Source organism: Lytechinus variegatus, chromosome 16 (genome assembly GCF_018143015.1).
Source record: "Lytechinus variegatus isolate NC3 chromosome 16, Lvar_3.0, whole genome shotgun sequence".
Lineage (NCBI taxonomy): Eukaryota > Metazoa > Echinodermata > Echinoidea > Temnopleuroida > Toxopneustidae > Lytechinus > Lytechinus variegatus.
In genome coordinates this window covers 11,590,031-11,617,681 of record NC_054755.1, presented here as the reverse complement: position 1 = coordinate 11,617,681, position 27,651 = coordinate 11,590,031, and the positions used below count along the sequence as shown (strand labels likewise).

Here is a 27,651-nt window from a genome sequence, read left to right as displayed (position 1 = left end):
GCCAAGAGGTATCCGCGGATGCCTCCCATATCCTGTCTCGTTTTAGCCGGTAGATTTGAGGGCATTCCCAACCAGAAAATTACGTCACCAGCTGGAAAAATAAAATGACCCGGAAGAACTTACTTTTCAACAAAGCATATTTTGCCCTACGCTAGATATAAGTAGTCCTCCAATTCAACCGTTAGTCGCTATATCTGTTTGATTCTGTTTTCATTCTGGTTACAAAACATACTTTTGTGGCCCACAGAAGATTACTTTGTAATTAATTGATCAATTTACTAAAGAATTTAGGGGAATCACCTCAGCGTAGTGATAAGCCTACGCCCAGGAAGCCATTCACTCCGTGACCCCGAAGTTCACACGATGTCGACTGCGCGATTCTGCTCCACGAAGAAGCCTCTAAAATCATCATTTTAATTAAAGGAACGGCGTTATTTTGAAGATCTATCTCAATTTTTCGGATGAAAGATAAAGGTGAGAGTCGATATTTTTGTTTTCATTTGTATTGTATTTTACGTGGGATGATAAAATCCAGTATTAACCTTGATATGTGCCATTTATCGCAGACAGGTCATCGCAGAGAAATCGAGGATGGATGTGATTGTGACTGTGTGCTGTGTGGTTTACAATAGTGAGACTGAAACTGTGTGAGAGTCGAGTCTGACTGAGATTCGCATTTGCATTGACATATTCACTTTCTGTCCCAAAGTCTTTCTAAATCATGTAACTGTTAGATCTTCATGGCCGGCATTGATTATCTTAAAAATAGCAACCAGTCCATCATGTCCATTCACAGTTGTTTTATGTAGGCCACGCATGAACAGTCTGGAAGGGGGGGGGGGGGTGTCGTTACATCATGGATCAGGGGGTCGTTTAAGAGCGACTTTAAGAACGACTGGTGACCCTTTTTTTACGCGCTAAACCATCTCCAATGAATCTACCATTTACCACAAGAAAGACACCAGTCGTTCTTAATAGAGCGACTTTAAGTTAAAGTCGCTCTTAACTTACGAACAGCTTTATGAAACACCCACCTGGCCTGTAATTGCTGTCATAGGCCTATGTCCAGACTAGCCAGGCGGCTTCTTGAGAGTAAAAATCATTTACTAACGTAGGCTTACTCAATGAAGCCGGGTCTTTCTCATTGACCCACATGACGGAAGCCAAAACCTGAAACTTTCACCCCCGAGATTTCTACTAATCCAAAGCACAAATATTCACAATTATTGTCTGATCATGACTGAATTAATGCACATGCACCAATGTTGAGAAATTTCAGAGCAAAACTGCAAACTGTTTTTATCCGCTTTGATTGTAATTGTTCAGACAACGGACCCCCCCCCCCCCTCCCCATGGCCATGCTACTAATATGAGATCCATTTTTTTTATCTTTGAAGTTTTTTTATTTTAATTATATTTAATGAAATTAGCTGAGATCACCTTTATCTCAACTGACTCAAGGATAAAATTTCACATTTTATCTGAGATAAATTTTTGTTTTGCATGTACAGGCAGAAAGGCATTGCCTGCACTGCCCTGCAGTGATTGTCACCCTAATGCAGCATGCAGATGATGTGCTCACATGTTACTTTGAAGAAAAAATAAGATTAAGTTACAAAATATTATCTAGGGTAGGGGCTATTTTATATCACTGCTCTGTCTATAGCAATATTTTTACATGGAGGTTAATTTACTCTTAGGAAAATGATCAATCATTGACAGGGCCCTGGTAGCAATTTATTAAGTATTAGAGGGGGTGCTTGTTTGGAAGAAAAAATTATATGGAAGGTATTAACAAAAAGGTTTTCACTCCACAAAGTTAAGGTGATTTTGGTTAATTTCTAATTTTTAGCATGTATACCAACCTTATTTCCAGGTGATACAACCTACATGTACATACACACAATATGCTTCATGTTCATGCTTCTCAGGGCGGCGAGGGCCATATGGTCATTGAAAGAATACCTTCAAATCAATATTCCTGTAGAATGATGAAATGTTTCAAAAAATATCTTTGAAATATTTGTATGAAATGATGTGACAACCTAAAAGGAGACCCTAATGTTTATTTTTTCATAGAAATGAGAAATCCCTATAAATACATATTGCAAGTGCATTCGGATTTATGAAATTGACACTGTCTCACTCCTTTGCCACACCTGGGTCTCATTTCATAAATACTTGTTATTGTAACAAATGCACAATGTCTGTAGCAAATATACTATTAGCGAATCAGATTGAAGAATTTCAGTAGCTTTTAACTGTTATTGCAAATGTGTTAAAAAGTTTAATGAGATGGGCCCCGGGTGGAAAGGACTTGCATTATTGAATGAGACGAGAACTACATGTGTAAACTGCCTTTCTCATGGAGCATTGCTTCATAAAGATTAAAGGAGCATGTCTTTAAAAAAAAAGATAAAATGAAGATGATTTTTTTTTTCAGAATACTTGTTCAGAGACATATTCAGTATTTTGTCTCAATGATTTTAACAGAGATGCAAAAATAAACTGGATATCAGAACACCACCCCAGTTTTTTTTTTATTCCATTAATAGTTGCAGACATTCAGCTTTTCATTTTATTGAATTGAAGCACACTTTGCTAGTGTCAGTGATGACCTACATGTAGACACAGCAACAACTCTGTTCATTCAGTCCAACTTCAGTAGTTTCGATTAGATACATCATTAGATATTTAATACCTACAAGGAATACACAGATATTAAAGGCAAGTCCACCTCAGAATAATGTTGATTTGAATCAATAGAGAAAAATCAGACAAAATAATGAGAAACTTTCATCAAAATCGGATGTAAAATTGGAAAGTTATGACATTTTTATAGTTTCTTTTATTTTTCACAAAATAGTTTTATGCACAATTTAATAGATACAAATAAGAGAATCAGTAACGTCCCTCAATATACAATATTTCAATTTTTACAGATTTGACAAGAAGGATCAACTTGACTGTTCAAACCATTAAATGTTGAAACAATGGTAATCCCACATGTTCAGGGAAAAATAAAATTTGTTTCACATGACGAGGAGAAAATTAGAATATTTCAGAATTCATGTAATAAAATACAAAAGAAATAAAGAGTGAGTGATGTCAGCAGTTTTCTCATTTGCATAACGACCGGGATGTGCATATAACTGTTTTGTAAAATTAAGCAAAACTTTAAAATATAACTTTCTTATTTTACTGTAATCTGATTTTCATAAAATTTTCAGTGTTATGCTTGTTGGATTTTTCTCTTTTTATTCAAATCAACTTTTTGTTGGGGTGGATTTGTCTGTTACAGTAAATCAATAATTTTGATGCTTCTCACCCAAATATAAGTGTTTGTTATATTTAAAAATTTGGAAACGGATATCAGAAATTTGATTTCTGGGTACTGGATCGAGGTCAAAGGTAAATTTTGATCATTTAAATTTGGATTAGAATTTATATTATTTTAAAAATACATAAACTTTATATGAGATTGTTATTTGATAATGCAAATGATATGAAACAGAAAATTACATGGGGTCTAGAGTCGATTTAGCCCCCGAAATGTTAAAGAGCCCTGGGGCCGTTTCATAAAGCTGTTCGTAAGTTAAGAGCGACTTTAAGAACTACTGGTGATCCTTTCTTGCATGCTAAATTATCGCCAATTGTGTGTACCATTTACCAAATAACTTACGAACAGCTTTATGAAACACCCACCTGGAATCTCAAAAAGAAGCTCCAGAAAATCCTCATTCTTAAAAACAACTTATATATATAGCTCCCGAAAATGGAACAAAAATTACCTGATAAAATGAATACTAAGCATCTCAGTCATGGTCAAATGTCATTTTAGGTCGATGAAGTGATAAGGAATTTCTTTATCAAGTGATTGGTTGTTCCCCCCCCATAATTTGAAGAATTATCAGTTTTTTAGTTCTTATCAAAATCAGACTGCCAGAGGTGTACTACTTTGATATGGTAATGACTGTTCAAATTTTGAGGAAAAATATTTATTCTGTGATTTTCCTTTTGAAAAGCCACTTTCAAAAGACAGATTCTGTGAATTTTGTCCATTTTCCGCGATTGCGGAGAAACACTTTCCCTACATGATAGTGGGTATTGTGGACAATGAGAGAAAGGTTATTGATTATCGCTAAGTGGCAAAAACGTGTGATTATCAACAGGACTAGCAATAAAGAGGTTATCACGCATGGTTACACATTTTTGTACCGTATATAAAGGTATGAATAGAAAATTCAAAATTAAACATTTTTCTACTTGTGGGAAGCAGGGAATTTGTAATTTGTACCATGTGTACAGTGTAAAAAACATGTGTACAAAACAATGTACATTTGTGTATATATGTACATGTATACATGTACATGTGCATTGACATGTACATGTAGTTGCTTATCATGGATCCATTAAAATTGATTGGTGTGGTAAATTATTTCAAAACGAGTTCCTATAGAATCCACTCATGACCACTTAGGTGTCTGTACAAATAAAGCATCTATGTAGCAAAGCTTGCTTGTGCTTGCGAAATCTCTTCTATGCAATTAACAGCCTTATGTTTCTCAATCTTAAAATATAAGGCCTTATCTGCCCAAAATGATAAAATATGAATATTATTTTGATATGATAAAATAATTTTGATTGGCGTATAATATTCTCTTTTTTTAATGAGAGCACCGTTAAAAACCAATCAACAACAAGTCAACAAAGATTCTGGGAGAAATTGTGTGATTGCTGATAATTGGCAAACAAGTATGAAATTTGAGCAAATTGTCAGAATTTTTCCAAGCAATAATTATACACTGTCCCACATGTGCTTTATCTGTGTTGGTGATCTTCAGTGTAAAATTTTTTTTTTTAAATTTAAATTTCATGATTTCAGAAAGTTCAGTTTATGTACAATGTACACTGTACATGTAAGTTGTAACTGCCAGATCTAGATCAATGATGATACATGTACGTAGTATGTGTCATAACAGTTAACCCTTGGTTTTACGTACAGGTATTTTCTTGTGAAATCATAATCATTGTTATCTGCCACTACTTTCATTAAGTGAAAACAAAACATGTGTAACAGCCTGCCTTTCCTGTTCTGAAAGTGTTGTGATTTCTACACTCTTATCAATATTCCAGGGAATTTATTTTGAAAGTTCCCATTATCAGGATTGTGTTGACGTACATCCACTTGCACTTTCTTGTAATAACATAGTCATTGTTTTGCTGAGAGAAGTTTTTTTTGCATCTTTTATGAAAGTGATTAATACAGCAACTTACAATCCAAACATAGGATTATCAGTTACAGTGAGTGAGCAGTGTGAATTTACAAATAAAACAACAGTTTATGTAACTCATTGATTTTCAAGCAATATCATGGTGATCATCTTTAAATAAAGCCTGATGAAAACAAACAAACAAATACTGTACAAACACTAAACTAAGTTCAGGTCAAGTGTGATGATGATGCTGCTTTCCATTGTATATTCTCTTAAGACAATTTCCCCCAGTTCTACTCAGTGTTGTATGTAACCATAGCAACCATGCTACTCGCTTGTTGGTTTTATGTATTGCATATCCACCCACCTAGTTTTGAAAGCTAAAAGAAGAAACAGGCTTCCTGGGATGGTTGATATTTTCAAGCTTTACTTTGACATGGCAATAATCTTGAATTCCTACATACCCAGGCTGCCCGGCAACAGATCTGATTTCAAAGTCTGTGTCACTGTTTATGGTTCCCATTGGGTTGCCAATTTGCAGTGGAGTTAATCACCATTACTCACTGCTTCCCCTCTTTTTGCTGATATATCCCGCTCTGCTTTTTGCATCTTCTGTATGTGTGCCGATGGATCATACAACATGAAATGTTGATGCGTAGAATATGTATATCAATGACTTGAAGACAGGTACATTATGTTCATCATGGTATTACAGAACGAATCTTTATAGAAAATTATGTATGTGTTTAAATATTTCCAAGTAAATGTTCATTAATTTATTTGAATATTTTTTCTTTATTTATTTCTTTATTTATTTGTTTGTTTGTTCATTTATTTATTTATTAGTTATTTATTAATTCATTTATATATTTGTTTATTTTATTTATTTAGTTGAGTTCATCATTCTAGTCATTAATTGTTTCCCTTTTCATAGTCCTTTGTGATTTTGTCATTGTCTATTTCTTTCTTTGTATTTCTTATTGAGTTTAAAATATATTAGTAGAAAGAAACAAATTTGTACACCAGGGAGTAATTTTCCTGGTATTGCATCGCAATAATTTGCTCCATATTTTTGAAAGACTGCTATGCATAATGAAGTCTTTTGTATAGCATATTTTTACATCTAGAACAGTACATTAATAGTTGAGAGCTTTTCTCTTATGACCAAAAATGCTATTCAAATATGCAAAGCAACACTGTGGTAACATTTCAAGGTAGACTTTGGTAAAGGACATAAAACAAAATAACATAACAAAAAACATCATACTGTAACACAGTATACAATAATACAACACAGTACAGCAGAAATGTCTCCCTTTTGAAATTAGACTTTCCCACTGCCATACATGTAGTATTGGTGTTTCTTTTTTTTTTTTTGGGGGGGGTATTACATGTAGATGTTTACCTATACATGGACAATGTACAGGCATGTACATGTATGTACAATGTATGTGTCATTTTCAAGTGCCCAAATTGCATTATAAGATAGCTGCTGACATTTTCAGTTTTTGGCAGCTTTATGCAGTTTCACTTACATGTTTCATTTATTTACCGTACTTATTAAAAAGTTGTTTTCATCCATCGAATAAGGTGATCCAAGTTAATAGGTAAAATCTGTCACTATTGCATTTTAACAGGACGATTCAAAATTTGACATTTTGATTCAATTAAAGATTTGTACCTTATGCATCAATTGATTATTTCCATTTTTAATTTTTTTTTAACTTCCTGGTTATTTTTCTGAAACATTCCAGTTGTAGTAGTAATGTACATAAAATGAGATCAAACAGAACCCAACAAAACGTCCACCAAAATTATTGTAAACTAGATTTTAATTCGTCATGCGGACGAATTAGGTGGTCTGTCTTTATTATTGCCATCATGATCACTATTACCATGTTCATGCAGATCAATGTGATCTTCATGATGACAACTGAATGTTGATTATGGATAGAATGCTTGTGAAAGACGGGAGATGTAAAGCACTGTAAAAGGGTCTCTTTGATGTATGACAATACATGTGATATGAAAAAAGTAATTATAATCTGTTTTATCTTGCTAAATTTTAACTTTTGTACCTTTAAATTATCATAAAGGATCATGTACGAGGTGGTAAAAAGAAAAAAAAATCATCTTGTTTACCCCAGGACTCGAACCTCCGCCCTCGAGAAAGCAAGTCAAATGCGTTATCCATTGAGCCACGATATTCCCCATAGAGATTACACGTAAGCAATTTTGAGAATTACAATTCCAATTTTACAAGTGAAAAACGGGCATGATCCCGGCATCTGATCAAAAAATGGAGGGTACATTTGCGAAAGCTTAGGATCTCAGCTACATCATACTAAAAGCTCAGGGAAAAGTGACTCTAAAATATGGAGATATGGCTCACGAAATAGAGGAATGTCGAATCCAGTTTTGAGAAAAAGTCATGTCCCATAGAGATTACACGCAAAATAAGGAAAAATGACATGCCTCTTTTCATCGCTGTTTTACGCCATGATGCGTTTCTCAAATTGAAAATTCATGTTAATTTAGGAGAAAGAGTACATTCTAAACTACAACATATCAAAATCTGGGCGAAAAATGATCTATATTCGAGAAGTTACAACCAAATTTGCATAAATTTGATGACGTCATTTTTGAAAAAATGAAATTTTTAGTTTAGGCGCCATTTTGATGACGTCATGATCGAATTGAGGGACATTGGTGACATGAAATCAAATTTACAACTAATACTCTATCGATATATGAAAAAAAAATTGGGGGTCAACGGACTATTAAAAGAGCTACAGTGAATTTTCAATAGGCATGTTTTTGCCTATATATGGCCTATAGTGAGAGCTCGCGCGCACACGTGCTGCAAAGTTTAACTGGTGTTAGTTTCGTTATTAATGGTTGTAGAAGGTTGGTCAAGGTATCAAATTGTTCAGAATTTTATTATCAATGCAATGATATAAAAAAAAAACGTTGTTTCTGTGTTGCGTTAGGGCATTACGCGCGGAAACGTGCGCGCGTACGTGCACGCGCGCAAATTTTTGAAATGCTTAAAATGACCTGAAACGTACCCAAAAAAATTTATAGGCCATTTAGAGAATTTTTTTACCTTTGACGCGCGCGTACACACCCGTCATGACCTTTACATGATCTTTGATGACATTGACAGTTGACCTTTGACCTGAAGTTAATGTCCTGTAAATATTGTTAATTTTGATAATTGATAATGAAGATATGATCAAACAGAATTTTACAAAATGGCGCGTAGATGACGTCATCATAATCATATGACCTTGAAAAGCTTAGTATGCTGTCTCTATGATAGATTCTATGTATGACGAAAAAATCAGCAAAATTGATTCAGCCAATTCCGAGAAAAGTTGGCGACAAACATAGGTGACAAGAATAAAGAAAGAAATAAAGAAATAAAGAAAATTCTGACGAAATCAATAGGTGATCTGTCATAGACAGACCACCTAAATAGATAATAACAGAGTTAATTCTGATAGAAAATGAGTAATTGCTGAGTATTTAGCAAATAAAGATGGCATTCTGTTGAGTAGATGGAAAGCTTCAGTCTCTCTATTTCGTTCGTTGTTCTGCTGGTCTTGCTTCGCTACACCTCATCCATACACTGAAGTCCGTCTTGCTCTCTTTACAGGGAACCTATGCCCTTAGAAATGAATTCTTGATTTTTACCATCAACACAACATTTTCATTAAAATATAGGTTTTTGAATGATTTAAGTTACGAAAATAATCAGAATCTAGTAAATATCAACACTACCTCAGACCCTCAGTGCAATTTTATAATTGATATTAAAGAATAATTAAAAATCAAAGCCTCTGTTTTGGGGGTATGATACATTGCCCTACATGTATGTCCCTATGGGGCATGTCCCTTACACTGTAAAGTGAGATGGCCAGCCATCTGTGTAGGAGCCCCACTGTCTTTATAAACACCCTGGAACCCCCACCCCCTCCCCCAAATAAAATGAATGAATTGCATTGGCTAGTTTACAAAAAGCATCACCATGAATTTTCTCACTGTGACTGAAAATTCAACGTGGTTGTTGGAAAGTTCATGTGTTGGTAATGTCTGTATTATCAAGTATTGGCTCAAATCAGAATGGAACTGGGAATTTGCGAAATTCATTGTTGAAACGAATCTTGCAGTCCTGAGTCGATTTTTTTTTATACTCAGAATGATTTTGAAGATTTGGGATGTCTAGAAAAACAACTGAAATTTCTAATTGTTGTTGTGTTTGTGGGAAAGGGAGGTCGCACATGCATTACAGTTGCATGTCCCCATTTTTAAAAGAGTACTGGAAAAGATAATATTTCAGAGAAACAGATGTGCAGTTATATCTGCAGTAACACTTCATGTTATCATGTACATTACACGTATTTGTAATTCAAACCTCTGGAGCATGATTACAGGATTAGTATTGTAGCCTGACTCACAGACTTTGAATATCATTTTCATACTTAATCACTTCATCATCATGATCATATTTCCCAGTAGTCTTCAAGATGTAGACTCTAGCACTAGTGTATAGTCACTGGGTTCTACATGTACATGTAGTTCAAGTAATATTCAAATCAAAAGGAAATATTTATCAATAAATCTTATTAGCTAAAACTTAAAACTTCATTGAGAAACAGCTTATGAAAATTGATAAATGATTACGTCTCTATGTGAGTTTGGAATGTTTCATATAAACAGCTTCGGGTAAAGATATGACAGAAAAAAACCCTCAAAACATTATAGTACTAGTTCTGTATAAATTTAATAATATAGGGTATTTATATTGCGCACATATCCACCTTGTTAGGTGCTCAAGGCACTCCTATATTACCCGGCTAAGCTAGGCGTTCATAGCGCACACAGCTTTTTAAGGAATTACTTCCTACCGGTACCCATTTACCTCGCCTGGGTTGAGTGCAGCACATTGTGGATCAGTTTCTTGCTGACGGAAATTACGCCATGGCTGGGATTCGAACCCACGACCCTCTGTTTCAAAGTCCGAAGACTAATCCACTGGGCCACAATGCTCCACATAAAGGCAAATGAACTAAAAAAAAGGTAAAGTATGATATTTGACATTAGGAAAAAGAAGAGAGATGGTGAGAGAGACGAGCAGATAAAGTAAAAAGGGGAGAGAGAGACAATAGACAGAAAGAGAGAGAAGGGAAGGTGGATCATATTTTTTCATTGATGATACATATAGACAGCTGATAGTAAAGGGACACCAACTCTCACCATCCTCATCATTGCTTGGTATGCTGTATGTATGGTCTAAACGAAACTGGATTCATGCATGACTTCACTTGCCTGCCTAACAGGTTACGTCACTCTCACCCAAATACAATCCATGGGGTTTTCCTACCGCGCATAAAAAGAAAACTGCTCTGAAAATAGGAAACAAACAAGATTGTAGAGCAGAGCCAGTTGGGTTCATATCCTGGAAGTCCTATCTGCTACTGTTCTGACAGAGAGCTCCGGCCTTTATAAAAGAGGGTCATTAAATTCTGATGGCTCATTTGAAACGAAAGCAGCTGCTAAGTAACAAGGTTATTTCACTGGGTTAGCCTTGGCTAGATCTGAAAATATCTAGGTTATTTTAGGTTTTCTATGATTTAGCTCGGTTGTCTCATTCTTCATGTAGTCTGTGAATACCCGGGGACATTCGTATCAACTTTCTCAAGATTTTCAGGTCTATTTTTCCTTTGTGTTGTTGTTGGTGGAAACTGAATAAAAGCTTTGAGAACTGAGAAGTAGACTTTCACAATGAAAAATCTAATCAGAATGCCAGAGTTTGGATCGTATGAAGGTGGCTTGCATAATTTCATGAAGAGAGGTAAGTTTGGTTTCCCATCAAATAGATATTAAAGGGATGCTCCAGTCTGAAAATATTTATATCTAAATAAATAGAATAAAATTTACAGAGCAAAATGCTGAAAATGTCATCAATATTGGATAACAAAGTTATTGAATTTTAAAGTTTAGCAATATTTTGTGAAAATAGTTATACTGTATGCACATACATTTAGATGGGCTGATGATTTCACATCCCCACTTTCCTTTTTCTTATGTTATTACATGAAATCATACATGTAATTGCTTCATTTTTTTTTATACATGTACATGTGTGAACAATGTCTCCTTTATAATGAAATAATTTGCAGCAATGAATATCTAATGCATTAAAATGAGCTGTTAATCCATTTTTTTTAGTTTTGGTAAAAAAAAATGGAATAATCCTAATTTCATTTTAAAAAAATATAAAGAACAAGTGGGTATATGACATCATTAATTTGCTCATTTAATATTCATGAAGACATGCCTACATGTAGAACTGTTTCACTGGAATAATGCAAATCTTTAAAATGCCATAACTTTTATTCCTTATCCGACTTAGATAAAATTTTCAGTGTTTTGTTTGTTTGATTTTTCTTTATCTGTTTCAGTCATATTATTTTCAGCCCGGAGCATACCTTTAAATTGATTATTCTGTTTTGGTATCTAGACTGGTGTTGTACAAAAAAGTTTTCCAAGATTTCGATGTTTCCTGTCTGGGATATATCCACATACATGTATGGCACTTGACATTTTTTTAAATGTGAAAATGCCTTTATGAAGGATTGATTGAATAGTGAATTATTCAATACTACTGGATGCATTGGGTAGAACATTATGTTTCTATATTCATTATGATGTGGAGCTATCATTTGTTTACCAAATTTAATACCATTTTAATAATCCATACATGTACAGTTTTTATATAACGTGTATCTGCATAGGAATGACATACTAGTACATTACCAGCTGATGATGTACATGTTTATCTGTTGGATTTTCAGGTATTCTTTACACTGTAAAGTGAAAAGCAAGCTTTGATTTCCTATTAAACTCCTACAAAAATACACAAACTTTGAATAATATTGACGAGAAATATTCCACTCCTTATACTCCATGCACCTATTAAATGTCTTCACTATCAAGATTTTTGTATAGGCCTACAATTTATTATCAAAGGATATAAACTCACCATAAAAAAACACAAAAGCCCCTGTAGATCTACATGTGTAGTAGAAAAACATCAACAACAATAATTCTACAAGTATCTATCATAAAACAAGAGAAAAACCATCAACTTCCATTTTGGGATTAATCGTGTAATTTTGAAATTGAAAGTATGTGGGAGTCAGTTTTGTAAAGATTCATTGATAGATCAAACAATGGGGAATTAGTTGGCCTTGCGCTGCAGTTCTGTAGCTTCAAGATTGCTTGGCTGACGTCATTGTTTGGGAGGTTTTGGCAACTTGTGGCTTTACTAATATTAGAGTGAAAGTCAGCAGAGGAGTTGACATTTGAGTAATCTCTCAGTTTCATCTGTCAAATCGGCGGCTGAAATTTGAAAGGTTACAAGTGTAGGGGGTGGAGATCGAAGCATGGAAAAGAAAGAATTTAAACTATTTCATTGATGTTTATGTACGTGTAGTACATTTGCTCTTAAAGTGATATTTCAGATTTCTATCTGATTATTATTTTAATTACAAGATGATTTAGTAAACATGTAATGTTAAGATGTTTAATGAAATTAATAGGTCTATTTGAAATATTGGGCTACATTGAAAAAAAATCCAGTATATATAGGCCTATCAATTAGCCTGGCTAGAAGTGATTGTTTATTAAAACATCATCACAATGTAAGGTTTGGACAATTCAATAACTTTTTGCCCATTGTTGTCAAAAGAAGTTTTTTCTTCTTTTTTTCACCAAACTTTCCGCCTTATTAACCATTACTTCACGCAAAAAACAGGGGGAGGGATTGTTTTTGTATTAAAGATAAAAAAAACAGCAACAACAACACAGATTGCACAATATTGTTAGGAATATGATGTGAACGAGGTAGAAATGTATGCCAAACTTCAGGTCTAATTAGTTGTAGAACTGAAACACATTTACTATGCCAGTTAAAATACAATGAACTTCAGAACAATACTGCAACCTACAAAAGTTCATACAATGCCAGGCCAATGTATTTGATAAGTCTGTGCAATTCCAAATAGCATGGGGCACATTCGGGGAGACTTGGCAAATTGGAATTGCTCCCAAGACTGTACTCCTTTTCTCATTGGTAATTAGCGCATGACAGACCGGTTAATTGGCCTGTAATTGTTACACCATGCTCCTCTGACCTTTTGGTCACGAATGGCTTGGGCTGCAACTGCTAGTAATGCATCTGGGCCCCGTAACACAAAGGTTAGCGATTAATCGCTATTATGAAATTGAAATGACCTATCAAGACCATCGTTGCATGCGCGTTTTGCTCAGTAGACTGAAGGAACTAATCAGAATTTTTCTTTCATATTATTGGCGATTAATCGTTGTGTTATGGGGCCCCAGGTCGTGTGGTAATGTGCATGTGGACGTGTCTTGAATGTCAGTCTCTCTTGATCTCCTTGGCATATTATGTTCCCACCTACTTGTAACTCAAGCATTAATCTTTAGGGGGTGTTGAAATTAGATATTTGCATTCAGTTGCAAATATGCAAATTTACAAGTGACAGATCAATGTATAGCAAATCAATTATGAGCTGACTTCTTGATGAAAGAAGCTGACCATCAATCAATTACAAATTTTGCAATGAATTGTCTGATTTTTCATTGGTTTTGGGGACCAAAATTTGACTTGTGAGCAATTGCAAGTTTCTTGCAACACCCAGTGTGAGTTCCCAGCGTCGACCCCTAAATAAGAGGTACATGTATTTAGAGTTTCTGTTGATTGTTTGAAAAATGTTTTGGCCCTGATGAAGGTAGTGAAGATTGAAGAGCAAATCTTCCCAGCAGATGCAACTGAACCTACATGTATGCATCTAAAGACATTGTCCTGTGTACAGAATTTTTGTGAATATCTTGTATCTTGTCTTAGGAATAATTTATACACTGTACTGCACATGAAGAAATTATGCCAGAGGGTGAATTTTACTGTTATGGTAATGGCAATGGTAACAGGGCTCAGCAGAAAACATCAAAACCCAAGTTTACTGGGGGAGTTGCTACTTGGTGTTTAATTTTCCACTTTTTATGGCTCTCATAAGGGGGTGGGCAAAGGTCAGATTAGCCTTACCTGGATCTGCCACGTGCGGTGCCGGGCAGAATTGGTTGCCGCCCCAAATCTACAAAGCCCCCCCCCATAGCTTTTTTTTTATAGGATCTTTCATTACCTCACAGTCTGTTTGAGTATATCCTGTTATTCAATTCATGCTATGGCCATTTACTCTTAACAGGATGTTGTTTCTGGTCTCTATTTAGTTTTTAGTGAACCCTGGTCCGATAGACCGAGTCAAACTTTCATTTTATTCCCCTTTTGTTTGTTGACACATGAGCGAAAGTGCTTCAAACATGCGACAAACTTTCATTTTTTGTTATTAATTACTTGTACATACAGTACATATTCAAAATATAATCAACAAATTCCTGTACATGTATTGTATTTGAAAATAGGTCTTTTAGTTTCACTTTATTCTCATGCCTTTATGAACACCTTGGGATTGACATGACACAAATACTGTGTGTGCTTCGACAGTCTTTATTTTTAATGTCAAATCTATACTAGACTCACTGTCTGCTTTATCTGGACCAATACTCATATTTCAGCTCAAATATTTTTTATAGGTTGATTTTGGTTGTGCTCTAAAGTTTTCGATTATTATGATTTTAATCAAATTCAAGCTTTTGGTGATATGTAAAGTATACAGAGCACTGGAAAGTCTGTCTGTCTCATATTAATAAAGTCTTGGGTACAAAAGTTGTACCATGATATTTGTATGTTTACTTGTCTTATTTACTTTTCCCGGAAAAAAGGTAATTCAAGTTATATTATTCACTTGCTTTCGATATTGATGTAGACACAAGACATATTTTGTTTGCAGTGAAGTAAAAGATATTACAGTATAAATACTAAATAAAAATGCTGTACAAATAAGAAGTTGGATGCACAGTATTTAAAAACCAAACAAAAATGATAACAGTATAATATAAATAGAGGACTCTGTCTTATTCAAATTTGTCTGGACCAGTCATCTGTTTGAATTTATTACAATAAATTTGACTATTAAAGTAAAAAGGTACATTTACACAGTAAATAATAGTACACTGTATGTTGTTTATTAAGCCTGTCACTCTAACAACAAGTTATTTAAACTTTTTTTTGTAATTGTTTAAACTTTTTGATCAACTTGCTTAAACTTTTAAAAAGTTTAAACAGTTGTTTGAAGAGTTTAAACAGTAGTTGTGAGAGTGACAGGCTTAAACAACATGCTTGAAATTTTAAACAGTATTCTTACAGTGTACATGTCATGTGTACATACATTTAGGCCACATGATTTGCTGATCATGGTCTGATAAATTACTTTGGCTCTGAATTAATGATGGGAGGTCAACTCATGCACATTAACTTTATTCGTACAGATGATCAATTCCACATGGCCTCTGTTTAGTTGTGTTTTTACAATTCAGTTTACATCAAATTTTGTTTGAATTTCCAAACTTGGCCACATAACATCTTATAATGTGAACTATACTGGTATACTCGTCTTTTCATGTTATATTGAATGAGGTAAAAGAACTACAGTATTTACATCCAGTATTGATTATGGCACTGAACTTGTCAAGTGGCTCAAGCGTAGTTGCCTAGACTATCAAGTCCACGAGTGTCTGGTGTACAAACTCAGTTCCGCCTGTTATAGTGGTCGCAAAATACCCCCCCTCCCCCTCCCTCAATGCCCTCTTCCCCTCGTTGCCCCCACCCCCTTGCCCCCTATCGGATCTTGGGAACAGGAACTTCAAGTTCCTCCCGAAGTTGCGATCTAATCACACTTTGGCTAGGTTGCTCATCGTGTGTGTAATAATAAAGTGTCGGCACAGAGTGAAAGTGAGAGTGAGATAGTTTATAGGCCATACAGGCTCATCGACTATTTTTCATAAGGACGAGCGTAACTCGCTGCAAAATTCATTACTTATAGGCACTCCTTCCAGGCTAGTATATATGTACTTGACAAGACAACTGATACATATTTCATGTACATGTAGTGCCTACAGATTCTGGGTATTAGTTTACCGTTACTTTGAGTTTGGTTTTTAATGACGTGCACTTGCATGTGCTGTACATGTGTGTTGCTTTTCCCTTTGCTAGCCAGGATCTGAAGTTTCTCACTTTAAAACAGAGTTGTAAAAGGCTTGGATTAAAACAGTTTTAAGCTCTCTGGATTTGTGAGTATTGTGCCATTTTTCATCAAACAATACTAATAGCACAGAAATGGAACTTTGTCTGGATGTACGTACATTGTAGAGACTAGAATTCCCCATCGCTTGTTTCCAGGAAATTGGAATATTGGACTTACACTTATACCAGGATTTGTGTTAAAAGTATCTTTGAGTGAAGTGCTTGACGAGCGAGAGAGATATTGGATTAGCATGTGTTAACGGGATCTCCCAAGGATGGTCGATTAGTCCTTTCATCAAGGGATAATGTTTAACTTTAACAACGGCAAGTATTATTGCATGTACTTTTTGTAAGGTACAAAAAGAAAAAATTTGAAAGGAGCGAACACTGTACTGCAGGCAAAAATCATTGAGGTAAAATAATACCAATTTCTCAAGAGCACACCTATACAGTGGCTTATCAGTATAGATGATAATGAATAATGGAAACCTCAATACTGCTGTTTTTAATATACATAGGAAGTTTTAATACTCAAAGACATTGTTTACAAATTTCAAAATGCAAAATGTTATTGATAAAATGTTGACTATTTGAAGAATAAAATTAAATTAGGCTTCAAATAATCATTAACACAGAGTCCATGTAAAATATAAAATTTTTTTAAACTAAGTATTTTATTAATGGAGGCACCGAAAGATATTGAATCTTCAGTGAAAATAATATCCTATTTTGTGCTAGTGAGACTGATACAGAGCAAAATTACATGTATTCTTGTATGGATTTATGGTTCATTGAATGTTGGCATTATACTGGCATCCCTCATGTTTATAAAAAAAAACATGAACTCTATTGCCACTCCATCATTGCACATGATCGCATAGGGTGAGCTTAATAGGGGCTTGAAAGTCTGCCGACAAGGCTAGCGTTAATCTCAAGCTGCGGCGATGATTCATCGCAGGGCGGGTTCGACTCACGCAAACTAGTTCTGCAAATTATGTAACGAGGAATTATTATTTTTGGCTCCGTGATTAGCCGCGGATCAATTACGTTGGAGGCCTATTTTCAGTCTGGCACATACATGTATAATCTCCCTGTATTAAAGTAAAGTTCAAATTTTGATGTGATACTGTAGGGGAAGGCGGGGTAAGTTGTGACAGTTTTTGCTTTTTGCATGTTAGAATTGATATGATTAATAATCTTGTCGAAAGAAGTACCTTGCCTTGAAATTTAACTCTTCTGAAATATTTTCCACCTATATATAACTTTCTATCCCCACACTGAAAGTCATCGTGACCTTTGAAAAAAACGATGTCAAATGGCTCAACTTGCCCCATATATGGGGTAAGTTTGAGCCACCGTCTGGGGTAAGTTGAGCCACAAAAACTTATGTACAAATGTATGAAGGGAGAACCAGCATGTCAATTTTTTGTTTCAAGTCTTTTCATTTGCTAATTCTCTATAAATACTAACATCCTTTAAAAGGAAAAGAGCAGCCATGTAAATTTACTCCTTTCAGCCAGCATTTCAATCGATTTTTATGGTTTTTTTTTTTTAAGATACATTACCATAGGAATTACCATGGCTCAACTTGCCCCATGCTGTTTGGCTCAACTTACCCCAGTCCGAACTCAGTGCGATAATTTTGTATCCACACATTTATTATGCATCCATCATATAAAAGACTATGACAAGAATGAAGATCCATACCTGGACTAATAATGTTGTTATCATGTCTTTATTATATTTAAAGACGTGTGTTTATAAAGCACTTATCTATTTCACACTCTTTTTTACTTTTTTGGATGAAATTCATATTTTTCCCTCTAAAAAACTACTTTTTGTTTCAAAGTTGAAAACAATATGGTGGAGTTAGGGGTTATGCTATGGGTCATCAATACATGACACCACCACAATGTCTGACTCATTCATTATTGGCCTGGGGCTGGTGGCTCAACTTGCCCCTATGCTCAACTTACCCCGCCTTCCCCTACATGTACGGTCATGTGGATTGTGGAGCAGAGCAAATGTATGACCATGGAGTTGTACTGTATGACCGGAGGCCTACATGTACATGCATGGCAGCCAGTGTCGAGACTTTTTGCCATATTTTCTTTTTGCTTTAATAATACTAAACTGGTATTACATGTAACTTAGGGAGTGGGGGGGGATATGTTGGTATGGTGGACTTTGTATTAGAACAAATGGGAGAGGGTCATTTTGTTTTTCCTCAGCTGTGACAATGAATCTCTGTGCTTTATGTTGGTACTCGGTCAATGGCATGTACAGTGTACAGCATTTATCCACTGGGACTCGAGATTCCCAAACTCCAGTCTCACTAATGCTGAAAAGAAATGTTATTTTTATTTTTTTTTAATTTATGATATATTCATATTCCACAAATTATCAGAGTACATTTCATAATGTAATAAGTAGATAAATACATGTATCAAAGTATTTTTATTATTTTTTTTTTGGAGGGGGGGGGGTAATACACTATGACATAAACCGTGTACATTACTACATGTACATTTCCAAAATACGGTACTGTAGTTTAACATGAAACAAACATCCAGTGTAATAAACAGAGTGGATGTTCATTATCGTAACTGAAGTCTTGAGTTTATTCAACTTCAAGTACTCCCTTTTAATATGCAGTTGATTTCTTTTCATGATTACTCAAATAATTTATGAAAGAAACTTCCTGCTGACATCAACAAATACATGCATGTACATGTACTACTGTAGGCCTATATTCAGTATCTTTCCTCCGAAGAATGTTTCAGTACATATTACATTTCCTTTATAATTCTAATATTCATATACCCCCCTGGCCCCCTTTATTATAGTTATCATATATTTTTTCACCGATGCTTTGTAAGTACTGATACATATAACACGCTACATATGTGTGTGTGTGTGTATTGTTAATCAATATACTCTGAGCACACATTGTGTAGCTTCGACTCATTTTAACATTCTGTTGGTGTAATTCATATATGATTAATCCAGTCCACGATCGATTCGGAGATGGTGATGGAATGAATAATAGATGATTTATGAATTATTTTATACTTTGAAATGCCAAGAACAAAAGAGATACAGTGCTGAATTCATTAATTGATTATGAGTTGGAGAGTGTGATCCCATTTTTGGTTCAATCATAATGTGTTGCATTTCATGTGAAACTATCGAAAAATGAAGGATTGGTGTTCATGGTACATGTACATTTCATTTACAAGAGAGAAAAGGGAGAGAGGGAGTGGGGGTGGGGCGAGGGGAATGGGGTTTGTGTGTAAGAACAGAAGAAAAGAAACAAAAGAAAAATATAAATACATGCAGAGGAATGGCAGAAGGGGCAAACACAAAGGAGAAGAATTTGCAGAATTAGTGAACTATGAATGTACAATGTAATGAATTCATTGAATACTACAAAAATAGAATGGTACTATGGTACAACAATTTTGTTTGATAATATTACATGTAGAAAGGTGGTACTATGGTGAAATTACAGTTCCTGAAAACCAGGATCTATATTTTTCCCTTTTCCTTCCTCCCCAAAAAGTTGGTTATCTGAAAAAAGAAAAACAGCTTGTAGATTTATACATCATGTACATGTATTAAAACTGCACACATGACCTTATCAATTTTGTTTTCAGTGCATACATGTATTTGAATGCTCTTTAATATAAAAGCATGTATGTATCCCCTGTCCCGAAAGCTCAATATCGACACCATGTACTAGAATTTGATCATGATTATTTTTGTTTTTATTGTTGTGTACATATTGGTACTTGATTTTTGTTTATGATAAAAGGTCAATCAAGAAACTATTACATCATGTACTTGTAAGTTATGTACATTCAAATATTAAGAGTACAGTAAAAAGTAAATCCATTTTCAAAACAATCATGTGCCCCAGATATCTTGCATGATGTGCAGTAATAAAAAATGTGTAATCATATTCCGATTTCCGATTTCATGGGATCTTTGATAATGTAAAGCTGAAAGGATATATACATGTAGTGTGGCAAATAATTTGATGAGATCGTAGATGGTATTAATGTGTTTCTCTATCTTTATTACAGAGATGACGGATGAGGAGGCTGTGTTGGTAGTCGCTAAATGGGACTACGACTCCAAGCAAGAAGAAGAGCTCAGCATCAAACGGAACGAGAAACTCAAGCTGATCGACGATTCCAGATCATGGTGGAGGGTGGAGAAACAGAATGGCAAATGTGGCTATGTCCCATCGAACTATGTGAAGCGAGACAAACTCGGCCTCGTGGAGAGAATCCGGAAGGGGATCTCTGCAAAGCGAACTGTACAGAAACCGGCGTCGCGTCCGATCTCCCCGCCCAACAGCGAAAGCCCACATCCACACCCGGCCCAAACAGGAGGCGAAATGCCATTCTCACAACTCGCGAGGGTCATGTACCACTATAAAGCCGCACAAGGCGACGAACTCAACCTGGTCAAAGGTGAGCAAGTGAACGTTCTGGAGAAGTCCGGGGACGGTTGGTGGCGAGGAGAGTGCAATGGACAAAGTGGGTGGTTCCCCTCAAATTACGTGAGCGAGGAGGACACCAATATGCCAAATAGTCACGGTTCCAGCACGAGTTCAAAAGGTGACGACAACTCCATCCCAGATGACTTTGTGTTGGGTGTTACAACTCTGTATGCCTTCAAGGCAAGGACTGACGAAGAATTAAATTTTGAAAACGGCGAGTCGCTGGACATTATATCGAATCCCTCCGACGATCAGGACTGGTGGAGAGCACGCAACAAGAAGGGTAACACAGGACTAGTTCCGAGCAACTATGTGAAGGTTGTAGAGAATGCGGACCCTGTGTGCCCAACAAATTTTTTTATTGAGGATGCTGTCCCGAAACCCATTGATTTGCCGCAGCACGACAACAACTTTGCTCCGCCCTCTGATAGATTTTACGATAGGGATTGGTTTCATGGAAGAATAACCAGAGGGGATTCAGAGAAGATCTTGAGCTGTCCTGGAGAGAGTGGATTATTCCTCATACGAGAGAGTGAAACAATGGTAAGAACAGTCTACTCTAAATAAGTGGTTATTTTAAGGTCTTAACTGGCACCATACCTTGACAAATACATGCTAGGGTCATTTTATAATTTCAATGGACTTTTGCATACATGTATATGTCATGCTAGTTCTTCTTTTCAGAATTGTTAACATGTTTGAGATTTTTAAGGAGTGATACACTGTACATGAACCCTTCATCTCTTTTTGGGTTAGTGCAAAAAAAATTTAGAAGTTTGGTTTAGCAATGTAATCTCAAGATTCTGTGATATTTTCTCTCAATACAAATTCTCAAGAGATAATCTGCACATAATTGAAGCAATAAACCCTAGCACTGCCGTAAATCTAATTCTCTACAAACAATCATGAAATGCTCAATTATGAATATAAAACATTTTAAATGTTGGTTAATCATGAGTATATTGTAGGAAGTAGTTGAGAAGGTTGAAATTAAATGATGCTTTGGAAAAACAAAATAAGAGCAATTATCTTTTATTCATTTTCGCAGCCTGGTGACTTTGCTGTGTCTGTGAAGGCTCCAGATCGAGTGAAGCATTTCAAAGTGACGCGGTCAGATAAGAAGTTCTGTATCGGACAGCGGAAGTTTGAGTCATTAGATGACCTTGTCGACCACTACAAACGCTCACCCATATTCAGCTCAGACGATGGCGAACTCAAGCTGTATTTAACACGGCCGAATCAGAGAAATTAATGTCAAGGGTGATTTCTAATGGACGCTGAAAATACCCCAGCATGAACAGAAGAAAAACTGCCTGGGTGGGCGTTAATATCTTTTATTCGCTTGTGAGGGATTACATTTCTTTATTGAGTGAGGAAAGAGAGAGAGAGAGAGAGGGAGAAAGTGAGTGTGAGAGCACAGTAAAGAATGAATAAACTCTGAGAATGAACTGCATAGGTCCCAACTTGGAGCCTTGTGGGACTCACCGTGTTATGTTTATATACATGTACCAAAGTGAGATTCCAATGTACATGCACATGTGTTTTCAAAGAAACCACATGAAGAATGCTTTAGATGTACATGTAGCTCTTGGACTGTTAGTTATTGACCAGCAAGAGCTTCCTCGTTCAGGACATTGTGCTATATTAACCATGATAGGATGAGCTTCATACACAGGCTTTGTGATAGCTGCAAGACTCAACAGACTAGTGAATGAAGTGCTGTTGGGGATCATCGAGCATTAATGTCAGTTTTATTTCAGACCTTCAAAGAAACTTATGGAAACCTTTTGTCTATTTTCCAAGTGTTGCTATTGTCCAAGATCTTCCCCCAATAATGTTAACTTTACGGTTTGAATTTAACAAAGTACTTGTACGTAATTGTGTAATCCCACTGAGTAGAAGTGTCCTTTTCTCCTGTTAGTACACTTCACTTGAATATAAAATATGTCATGTGAATTTGACTATCGGAGGAAACTTTCTCAAAGCCATAGAGGTTTTTATTGTAATGCATCAACATGTACAAACAGGTCTAGTTGAAAAGGGAATCGCCAAAGTGATAGAGGTTTTTACTGTAATGCACCAACATTTACAAACTGGTTTAGTTGAAAAGGGATTCGCCAAAGTGATAAAAAATTAACTACATTCTTCCAAAGATTGCATGTACTGCAGACTGCGACTGCACACAGAAAAGCATGTATTGGACTATACCAAAATTATCGGGTTGAACAATTGCATCAATTATTTGTTGCGATTTTGAAATCAAGAACATTGGAAGAGCAATATCCCTTTTCACGATATTCTTCAGAAATTTAATGAAAAGAATTCAATATTGATGATAATTTCAATCTTGTTCACAACTTTTACGTATTTCTAATGTTAGCCATTTTGTTGTACAATCCCTCTCCCTCTCTCTTTGTTAATTCACTGTCTACTCCTCTAAGTGTGGTTATTAGTAAAACTCAAGTATACTGATGTTGAGTATTACAATTGTTTACGCTCTATGGCCAGAACCTGTACTGTTAATACAAGAAGAACAGATTCTATTACCCATCTCTATAACGTATTCTGATCAATATACATGTATAGACAAGTGTGCTATTAAAGTGTCCCAACTAAGCCCTTCCAAACTGAACTGCAATGGGGAGAAATCATTGCAATTAAAAAACCTTATATATCTCTTTTACAAGTTATTCATGATTTTTTTTTATCATTTTGTTTCCAGGGTTACAGTATGTGCCATGTTTAACCATTTAACTCAGAACAAGAAACACTGCCAAATGCACTATTTCTTTTTAATGCTGGGCCTCTGCATTGATTTCATTTGAATTATTATTTTGTGCATTAAAATATAGCCATCAAAGTTCATTAGAAATTTCCTGTGCCTGTTGATAGTTTAGTGTTGGAAAGGATGATATAATCTTCCTCCTTCTCATTTCTGTTGCGTCATAGCATGTATGCCCTTGTTACAAAACACTCAAATAATTGTTTCATAATACCATGAAAACATCAGATTCAAAGGGAACCATTCCAAATTATAAGGATATTTTTTAAATTTCGAACGTTAAACTTCAAAACGGGTGGATTAGAGAGTTGGTAGTTGAAGTCAAAGTTCAGTTTATTAGCTTTACCTTTGGACTTTGTTTGAGTGACTGGGTCTGAGGCCGAGACCAACAATGGCAGATTGTGACTCCAAAGCTGGCTTCATATCATCTTTTGCTCTTGAAACATAACGGTAGGACATATGGGAAGAAGTGAATAAAACTACAGTAAGCAATATGAAGGACTGAACACATGTTTTGTTATTTCATTTCAAATGATACATAAAGCCATGTTTTTCTACATGCAAGTGTTAAATTATATAATTTGTAATCTCCTTCATTCAAGCTATTTCCTATTTTGTGTTTGAAATTAAGTTTTTCTGTTAGATCATTGTTATTTCATTGAAATTAGGAAATGAATAGTAATTACCAACAAGATCGTCATTTCCTGAATTTATTCAAAGATTTCTTTCTGGCATGCATTCAAAGTTTTGACTGCTAGTATCGCCCTGGAAACAAACAAGCTTCCCCCCAAAACATCTGCGATGTTTGACATTTAACGGTGATAAAACGCCTCCAATACGGATGATTCACTCGTAATTATGGAGGTTATATTGTGTACAAAGGGAGGCCATTGAATGGTTGTATAATTCCATTTGAGAACAAAATACTCTCGCATGATATATAGAAAATTGTAAGAGGGGAATCAATATCGAAAACTTGTTTAGAAACACATGAAAAAAATCACCACTCCTGCAAAATATCTGCAAATTCATGTTCATTTTGCTCTTAGTAATGTTTTTATTTGTGAGTTTTGTAGTATGAATTTTCGCCTTCATATGCAATGTAACATTCACTTTTATACTCTTTCAAACATGCACATTTCTCAAACAGAAATAGGGGACAGAGTAAAATTCCTTAATATTTTCAATTATTAGTTGTGACTCACTTTGATGTACTCAATGCTTGCAAATATATCACTGGTCATAATTGGATAAGCTTTTTTTAACTGACTGCCTTAAGTTCAATCTTTCTTATAATCTTAGGTTGCTTATGTTATTCTCTGTGTCTGTTTTACTCCTAAAAATATATGACAATATTTGTCTTAAAAGAATTGGCAATTATTAGGTTTATGTTTGACTTTGATGCTTATTTCTTGTGAGAAATTTGATTTGCGCTGTACTCGTCAAGAGTTCAATTCATGTTTAGTCTCGATGGAAGTGACTCCATTCCCTGTGTATAAGCTATGTATTGCAGGATTCTCTATTCGATTCAGTGCTGCAACAGACGCGCTCACATACTCTGGCAACTGCTAATAAGGCACCCCCCTTGTTCGATGAGTTATCGCGATGACTGTACGCTTCCCTTCCGTGACCTCCGACGGGAGGCCCCCTTTCCTCTTTCTTTTAACCCCTTCCTGGATTTCTGCAGTGCAGTGGCACATTTTTATAGGACGTTTCCTCCATCATTAGCGCACAGTTTGGAAGGCATTGGCTGCTGTTTTGAATGAATAATTCACATAGAGTACCTGTTCGCGAGTGCAATGAGATATGCATGCATTGTCATGTAGTAATTATATTCATTGATCAGACATAAACTATGAAGGTTTGTTAATGAACTCTTTGAGATATTGATATGAGGTGATGAATTTGAAGCATTTAATGATTGATGTTTGAAGTCTTGTCTTATGAATAAATAACCCATGCCAGTAGTCCTATCCTCTGAGAGATGCTCCCCAAATTACTCATTAAACATATTTCATGTGAACATTTCTCACAAGAATTGTTTATTGAAAACATGAACTGATTTTAAGCCAGTATTGGTAAACCATCTTTCAAAGGCATGCCTTCTGCAAAAGCAAGGCAGTACTTTATTATTGTCCTTGCATTTACATGGAAAAGAAATCATGATTTCAATTTCCTCCCAGTTCTGCTTGACAGCTTTTCACATAATTAATATTATATTATCAGTAGTGGTAGTAAATAAATTTGTGGCAAGAGATATATTGTTCATTAAACTGATTGCTAATAATTAGAATGTAAACCTACAGTATAATGATAATAGTCATTGGTCCACATTGGTCCACAACTACTTCAAGTATGGTATTAACACTGCTCCAATTTAATTGGTTTGTCGTCCATCATCATGTTTTAGATCAATCATGCAAAGAGAGTATAAGTATACATGGCTTTTATTTAATTCAGATTTGACATGAAGATATTGAATCAAGTTTGGTGTTACAATTATGGTGTTTGATTATGAAATCTCAGTAAAGTTTTTTTTTTAGAAAGATTCAAGAGCTTATTCAAAATGGTTTGGTGTCAAAAGGTTTACACTGTTCCATAGTTTGCACCCACTGGTGTATTACTCAGTGCTTGTTCAAATTTGATTATGACATTAGGTTTATGCTTTCTTATATAACTGAGATTCACTGGTGCATAACTGAATGGTGTCTGCATAACACTGGATATGACATCGGATGCCAAGGTTTGCACTCACTGGTGTATGAGTGCTTATTCAAATTTGATTACGTCATATGGTTTACATGAACTGAGATTCACTGGTGTTTAACTTAATAATGGTGTCTTCATAACACTGGATCTGACATCGGATGCTAAGGTTTGCACTCACTGTTGTGTATAGGTTAAGTGCTTATTCAAATTTGATTTCATCATACATGCATGGTTTACATAAACTGAGATTCACTGGTGTATGACTTAATGGTGTCAGTATAACTCTGGTTTTGACACTTGACACCAAACACTTAACACCTGAACTGAAATTCACCCCATTATCAAAGGTGCTACTGGATGTTTGTATTGTACTGTGATATTGCTGCTATAAGAAGTAAAAAAAATGCAAAGTACGTAGTTCTTGAAGGAATATGATTTCTTGTTCTGTGACCCTCCTGTGTGTAAAATAGTGTGTACAATTTCTTGTAAATTAGTGTTAAAAGTGTAGAAAAGGTTATTTATTTTGTTGTACATGTATTTGTAACATAACACAAATCTTATCGCTCCGGTATCCTTGTATATTCAAATCATATATACACACAACAAGTTTTCATAGATACACTGTGTACATACATGATAATGTGACTTAAAATTATTGTAACGCTGCTAAAGATTTTATTCAATAATTGACGGGGCATCATTTTATTTTAAATGTACATGTATGTTTTTTTTCTCTCGGATTCAGTCTCTCCAAAAGGCATCATGAGGGAAAAAGTGAAAATATACATCAAAAAATGAAGTAAAAATAACCATCATTGTTTCTTTTGAGTTTACTCTTGCATACAAATTTATTCCCATTCAAATCCACTTTTTTGTAATCCAAATACATACATCTCAAGGGCTTTGTTTTTAGCTGTATTTATTTTTATGTTTAACTTTGAAATAAGGAAATATCATTTAGTGGTAAAAGTAAAATAACACCAGACATCATTACAATTATTCTTTATTTCGTTTGAGAGGATATTGTTATTCATTCATGTGTATTTCAAGGGGCTTTGTTTTAATAGGATATTCAATTGACTTCAATATTAAGAAAAGGCATGTTTCTAAGACTCTTTCTACATGTATATAATGACCATCTCCTTAATTTCTAATTATCATCCAACTCCTCTAGTCTTGTTATAATTGAAAGTTGTCACATCTAGTT

The 27,651-nt window shown here is 35.1% G+C and overlaps 1 protein-coding gene across 3 annotated transcripts; it reads left to right on the top strand.

Annotated features, from left to right (window-relative positions):
* The first annotated feature begins 108 nt into the window (after positions 1-108).
* LOC121430345 (cytoplasmic protein NCK2-like) lies at positions 109-27,611 on the top strand. 3 transcript variants are annotated; one of them, XM_041627624.1, is made up of 3 exons: positions 109-474; positions 20,532-21,496; positions 22,002-27,611. In XM_041627624.1, the coding sequence occupies exons 1-3, from the start codon at positions 462-464 to the stop codon at positions 22,203-22,205; spliced, it is 1,182 nt and encodes a 393-aa protein (XP_041483558.1). In that variant the 5' UTR covers positions 109-461; the 3' UTR covers positions 22,206-27,611. The 3 variants fall into 3 exon arrangements, with proteins under 3 accessions (XP_041483558.1, XP_041483556.1, XP_041483557.1); XM_041627622.1 differs by lacking the exon at positions 109-474 and adding an exon at positions 10,644-11,073; XM_041627623.1 differs by lacking the exon at positions 109-474 and adding an exon at positions 16,147-16,770.
* The last annotated feature ends 40 nt before the right edge of the window (positions 27,612-27,651 follow it).

What these genes read in the sequence shown, in the direction of transcription:
- LOC121430345 (XM_041627622.1), top strand. Translation starts at nt 11,004, where the DNA reads ATGAAAAATCTAATCAGAATGCCAGAGTTTGGATCGTATGAAGGTGGC. An exon ending in GCATAATTTCATGAAGAGAG is followed by an intron (nt 11,074 to 20,531) that starts GTAAGTTTGGTT and finishes TCTTTATTACAG; the next exon opens with AGATGACGGATGAGGAGGCT. An exon ending in TACGAGAGAGTGAAACAATG is followed by an intron (nt 21,497 to 22,001) that starts GTAAGAACAGTC and finishes TCATTTTCGCAG; the next exon opens with CCTGGTGACTTTGCTGTGTC.